The sequence below is a fragment of the Macaca mulatta genome, chromosome 15 (assembly GCF_049350105.2).
Source record: "Macaca mulatta isolate MMU2019108-1 chromosome 15, T2T-MMU8v2.0, whole genome shotgun sequence".
Taxonomy (NCBI): domain Eukaryota; kingdom Metazoa; phylum Chordata; class Mammalia; order Primates; family Cercopithecidae; genus Macaca; species Macaca mulatta.
In genome coordinates this window covers 66,088,201-66,094,601 of record NC_133420.1, presented here as the reverse complement: position 1 = coordinate 66,094,601, position 6,401 = coordinate 66,088,201, and the positions used below count along the sequence as shown (strand labels likewise).

General features: G+C 46.4%; 1 protein-coding gene and 1 long non-coding RNA gene across 11 annotated transcripts in view; one reads left to right on the top strand and one right to left on the bottom strand.

The window, feature by feature from the left end:
* Positions 1–210: 210 nt before the first annotated feature.
* Positions 211–3,910, bottom strand: LOC144334671 (uncharacterized). Its single transcript, XR_013404789.1, has 2 exons — positions 3,603–3,910; positions 211–1,697 (listed from the first exon to the last, which is right to left on the bottom strand). It is a non-coding gene; the product is annotated as an uncharacterized LOC144334671 (long non-coding RNA).
* A 138-nt stretch (positions 3,911–4,048) lies between these two features.
* NFX1 (nuclear transcription factor, X-box binding 1) overlaps positions 4,049–6,401 on the top strand; it is an 84,167-nt gene continuing 81,814 nt past the window's right edge. For all 10 annotated transcript variants that reach the window (XR_013404781.1, XR_013404779.1, XR_013404780.1 and 7 more), the window contains exon 1: positions 4,049–4,129. Coding sequence is in view for 7 of the 10 variants with exons in the window: in XM_015117560.3 (XP_014973046.2) it covers positions 4,105–4,129 (25 nt within the window). In the remaining 3 variants the exon portion in view is untranslated. The remainder of the gene's footprint in view (positions 4,130–6,401) is intronic.

Here is a 6,401-nt window from a genome sequence, read left to right as displayed (position 1 = left end):
CCTTTTTATTTCTGTAAACGTGGGGAGTAATGCCTACGTTTTCATCCATAAATTTAGTAATTTCAGTTTTTCTTTTTTCTTGATTATTCTCTCTAAACATTTGTCAGTTTTATCACTTTCTCACTTTTGTTCAATGAACTCTGTTGATTTTTTTCTGTTTTTCTATTTCAATAATTTCTGGTCTTTTATTATTTCTTTTCTTATACGTGCTTTGGTTTAGTTTGCTTCTTTTTCTTTTTCTTTTTTCTTTTTTTTGGAGACAGGGTCTCACTCTACTGCCCAGGCTGAAGTGTGGTGGTACAATCACAGCTCACTGCAGTCTCAACCTCCAAGCAGTCCTCCCCACTCAGCCTCCCTAGTAGCTGGAACTACAGGTATGTGCTATCATGCCCAGTTAATTTATTTTTTTAATTTTTAGTAGGGATGTGGTATCCCTATGTTGCCCAGGCTAGTCTGAAAGTCCTGGTCTCAAGTGATCCTCTCGCCTTGGCCTCCCAAAGTGCTGGGATTACAGGTATGAACCACCCCCACGCCAGCCCTGTTATTCTTTTTCCAATTTCTTAAGGTGGAAGGTTAGGCTATTGATTTGTGATTTTTCTTCTTTTTTATTAATAAACTTTTTTTTTTAGAGTTTTGGGTTCACAGCAAATTGAGTGGAAAACACAGAGAGTTCCCATATAGCACACAACCTTCCCACTATCAGCTTCCCTCACCACAGTGGTATGTTGCAGTCAGTGAATCTACATTGATACATTATTATCACACGAAGTCTGTAGTTTACATTAGGGTTCACACTTGATGTACATTCTTTGGGGTTTTTTGTTGTTTTTTGCTTGAGATGGGGTCTCACTGTGTTACCCAGGCTGGAGTGCAGTGGCAGGATCTCAGCTCACCACAACCTCCGCCTCCCGGGCTCAAGCGATCCCACCTCAGCTTCCTGAGTAGCTGGGACCTCAGGCGCATGCTATCATGCCCAACTAATTTTTGTATTTTTAGTAGAGATGGGTTTTCACCACGTTACCCAGGCTGGTCTTGAACTCCTGGGCTCAAGTGATCCATCCACCTTGGCCTCCCAAAGTGCTGGGATTTCAGGCATGAACCACCATGCAAGTGATTCTATGGGTTTTAACAAATGTAATGTATCCCCCATTGTAGTATCATGCAGAATAGTTCACTGCCCTAGCAGTCCTCTGTGCTCTGCCTATTCATCCTTCTCTCCCCTTTAACTTCTGTCAACCACTGATCTTTTTACTGTCTCTAATTTTGCCTTTTCCAGACTATTATATAGTTGGAATCAAACAGTAAAGTATTTTCAGATTGCCTTCTTTCACTTAGCAATATGCATTTTTCACCATGTCTTTTCATGGCTTGATAGCTCATATGGATTTGGGGTTTTTGTGTTGTTGTTGTCTTGTGTTTTTGAGACAGGGTCTCGCTCTGTCACCCAGGCTGGAGTGCTGTGGTGCAGTCTTGGCTCACTGCAGCCTCCACCTCCTGAGCTTAAGTGATCCTCCCACTTCAGCCTCCTGTGTAACTGGGACTACAGGCACACACCACCAAGCCTGACTAATTTTTGTATTTTTGGTAGAGACTAGATTTCGCCATGTTGCCCAGGCTGGTCTCGAACTCCTGGACTCAGGCGACCCACCTGCTTTGGCCTCCCAAAGTGCTGACATTACAGGCATGAGCCACCACACCTGGTCTTTGGTTTTCTGTTGTTTTTTTTGTTTTGTTTTGTTTTGTTTTGTTTTGAGACGGAGTCTCGCTCTGTCGCCCAGGCTGGAGTGCAGTGGTGCGATCTCGGCTCACTGCAAGCTCCGCCTCCCGGGTTCACGCCATTCTCCTGCCTCAGCCTCCCGAGTAGCTGGGACTACAGGCGCCCACAACCGCGCCCGGCTAATTTTTTGTATTTTTAGTAGAGACGGGGTTTCACCGTGGTCTCGATCTCCTGACCTTGTGATCCGCCCGCCTCGGCCTCCCAAAGTGCTGGGATTACAGGCGTGAGCCACCGCGCCCGGCTTTTTTTTTTTTTTTTTAAGAGATACTATCTCGCTATGTTGCCCAGGTTGGGCTTGAACTCACCTGGGCTCAGACAATCCTCCTGCCTTGGCCTCCCAAGTATCTGAGACTACAGGTAAACACCACCATGCTGGCTTCATTTGTTTTGGGCACTGAATAATATTCCATTATCTGGAGCTCTTTTTCAAATATAAGTGTTTACAGGTATACATTTCCATCTGAGTACAGCTTTCACCACCTGCCATAAGCTTTAGTATGTTGCATGAAGTAGTTTGTATAGGAAAGGCAAGATAAACTCTTGCTTGCTTTCATTTATTCACAAATTTTGAAAATAATGAGTAGGTTCTGTAGTGTGCCAATTATGAATTTGCTTTCAGTTCTACATTTACCCTTTTTGTTTGCTCTGTGAAATTGACTTGGGTCTTTTAAGTTATTTATTCTTTGCCAGCTGGCAGATATTAAACCTTGTCAGCAGAGGGCACTGGAGAGATACTGCAGGAGGAAAGGGTTTTGGCTCCTGTTTCTGGTTTCAGTGTGGCAGGCTTCTGTGGTCTGGACTTCTTCAATGGCTTCTGCAATGCACTGGCTTCTTCAGTGCCTGGCTATGGCACTACATAGTGACCAGTTGTCAGTAACTTCTCCTAGCACTCCCCGCAGATGGTTTGTAGTAGAGTATCTCTGGTGAGACACCTCCCCAAGGATGGCTTCAACCAGCACTCCAGAAGAAAAATGTCTGGCAACTTCCATGCCATCCAGTGAGCCACAGACCTTTTCTCTTAACAAGGTCTGCATGCCAGCTCTGGTCTCGGCTCTTCCTTTGACACTCTTATCTCAGCCCTAGCTGCTCCTTATATATGCTAATCCTGTTTTGGAATTATCTTGCTTGTTTACTAGTCAATCTATTATTATTCCAACCCCCTAATATACTTAATAAATCTTTAAATAAAACTTATTTTTTAAAAAATGTAATTCCTGTTCAAAAAGTAGGGTTCCTCTCTCCTGATTGGACCCAGACTGATACACCTGGTAATTTCTAAAGGTGACTACAAGGTTTGATGAGCTAACCTGTCAAAATTAAAGATTTATGTTCAGCAAAGGACAAAATTAATAAACTTAATGGAAGACAATTTAAATGTCTAAAACTGACGATTGATACCAGCAATATACAAGAGACCATCAGGAAAAAAAAAAGGGCAGTGGATATGGATAAGCAGTTTTAAAAAGACCATCAGGAAATGTTTGGGCCGGCGCGGCGGCTCACGCCTGTAATCCCAGCACTTTCGGAGGCCTAGGCGGGCCGATCACCTGAGGTCGGGAGTTCAAGACCAGCCTGGCCAATAGAATGAAACCCCCATCTCTACTAAAAATACAAAAATTAGCCGGGCGTGGTGGTGGGTGCCTGTAAGCCCAGCTATTCGGGAGGCTGAAGCATAAGAATCGCTTGAACCCGGGAGGCGTAGTTTGCAGTAAGCCGAGATCGCGCCACTTCACTCCAGCCTGGGCGACAGAGCGAGGCTCAGTCTCAAAAAAAAAAAAAAAAGTTTGGAGCCAGGAGTGGTGGCTCACGCCTGTAAGCCCAGCACTTTCGGAGGCCAAAGCGGCAGGATCGCTGGAGGCCAGGAGTTGGAGACCAGCCTAGGCAACATGGCGAAACCCGTCTCTCCTAAAAATAGCGCGCATGGTGGCTCGGCCTGTAGTTCTAGCTACCCCGGGGGCTGAGGCGGGGGGATTACAGACTGAAGCTATAGTGAGCCATGATCGGACCACTGCACTCAAGCCTGGGTAAGGCAGCAAGACCCTATATCAAAAAAGAAAGAAAACCACGATGATTACGCAAGTCGCCAACCTCTCGCTCCGCGATTGTTGCTATTTCCATCAAGCTATTAGTCTCCTCCTCCCGCCCGACACCTGGTGCGTCTATCTGACGTCACGAACGCGCCACACAGATTCGGGCTGCGCAACCTCTGTGGCCATCTACACGACGCGCAGATGCGAATATTCTCGCGGCGCCGGAAGTCCGGAGCACGTGATCTGGTGACAGTGCTCGCTTGGCTGTACGACTCGATCTAGGTTCTGCGGCACGGGATGGCGGAGGCGCCTCCTGTCTCAGGTATTATCCCGGCCCTAGCGGGACTGGGCCCCTTTTAGGGAACGGAAATTGGGTCAGTGACGAAGTTCTAGGGCCCCAGCTACTCATATCGCGAGAGTAGCGCATGCTAGGGCTGGGGATAGTGGCTCGGAAGGGCCAAGCCCCGCACATCGTGCGTAGAGCGATCTCTCTTCTCTTGGACTAGGTGGTGAAGCTTAGTAACTGGGTTTAGGAGGAGAGAGGACTTGTCCCGGCGCTGCAAGTCGGTGTGGGTGTACTGCCCTCCCACAGGCTCTTTCTGGGGCAGCGGCGCACTGACCTTCGACAGGCGGGCGTCGGCCAGGTCACAGCCCGTGACGGTGGCGGGCTCTTGACGTGTAGGGTGTGGTGTGCTCATTCTGCCTGGAGTGGTGGCGTGGGCGCGAGCCGAACTCCAGTAGTTTAGAGTCTCAGCCTGCTACGAACCTAGTGTGACTCAGTCTCAGTCTCCTCATCTGTCAGGTGGGAGTGGATAAGTTAATTCCTGTGATGGCTCCCGCCCTGTACTGTACCTATTCCATAATTGTTCACTCACTCACCCCCTCCTGGAGTTGCCTCAGTGTGTAGAGACAGCCTCATTTGTTCGTTAATATAACATCCATTTCCTCAGGGTGTTCCATAGATCAGTGTTTTCCAAATTTGTTGGACAGCAACCAAAAGAAACATTTTGCATCACGACCTTAAATATTGAACACTTACATAAATATAAAAGCGAATCAGAAGTTTCTGGAAGCATTGGGGTTGGTTGGTTTGTTTTACAATCAGCAATATATTCTGTTTTCTATTTCGTTTAAAAATATGTCACAGCCCACTGCATTCATTTGATTTTATGGCCCACTCTGGAAAACAGGGCAGCAGTTTGCAGAATGGAGTTTGGAAACCATTGTTTGAATCTTAGCTCTGTCCCCGACCAGCTGTTGGGGCACCAAGAAGACCATATGTGTATTTGTATACTGGGTGGCAGGTAAAATGTATTTATTACTATGGTTCTTAGTTTAAAAAGTTGGGGCTGGGCGCGGTGGCTCACGCCTGTAATCCCAGCACTTTGGGAGGGTGAGGTGGACAGATCACGAACTCAGGAGATGGAGACCATTCTGGCTAACACGGTGAAACCCCGTCTCTGCTAAAAATACAAAAAATTAGCCGGGCGTGGTGGCACGCGCCTGTAGTCCCAGCTACTCGGGATTCTGAGGCAGGCGAATCGCTTGAACCCTGGAGGCGGAGGTTACAGTGAGCCGAGATCACGCCACTGCACTCCAGCCTGGGCGACAGAGCGTGACTCCATCTCAAAAAAAAAAAAAAAAAAGTTGGAAAACACACTGCATTGGTATACCCTAGTCTTGTTGTGGATATTAAGTCTTCCTTGGGGTTGGAAAACTTTTTGGGCTGGGTATTTTGTTATTCTCCTTACCTAGTCCTTCACCAGATTCTCTAACTGGATCCATCGATCGTCTCATCCACAGGCTCATTTCTGACTCATTTCTGTACCCTTCAGTGTTTGAAGAAGAATTGGGTGGGGCCTAGTTGTGAGTCATCGTGTTGAACTTTGGTGTTGTGCCCAAGTTATTACCTCCAACCCACAAAGTATCTAATGAGGCAAAATCTTCTAGTCCAAAGACCTCCTTACTCCTTTTCATGTGCTTTAGTTTGATTTTGCTTTAGTTCCCATTCCGAGTTATTATTTTAGCATCATCTTTAGCCCACACCCTCATCATCAGAGTCTTTAAACAGAAGCCCAGTGCAGAGGATACCTTTCTGTCCATGAGCAGACTCTGCAATACCAGCCTTGTCTCTGGACTTTCTAATCTGCCAGTTGGATTTCTCTTTATTCTGCCCTACCCACCTGTTGGACACCTACTGTGCCGTTGTGTTATCTTGGATTCAGGGTACCACTTACTTGTATTGCAGCCATGGTGACTGGATATCCTATTTACTAACTTCCAGCTGCTTGAAATAGTGAAAAAAAAATTGGTGTCTCTGATCTTTGCCATGGCCAGTTTCCTTATCAATGTGTCCTATTTCCCTTCCTCATGTCTCTTATGGGTTTTTTTCCTGAGGGCTTTGCCTCCTGCCTCATGTCTAGTTGAACATATCCTGTATATGAATAGATGCAACCGTCTCTGGATTCTCTAGTTACATCAACTCATTACTGCTTAACATGAAGCACTCTTTTCCCATCCTTTACTAGGCTTCTCTAGACATCTTTACTGATCTTATTTCTGCCCTTCTTTCCAGTCTTGCTTTTTCAAGCAAG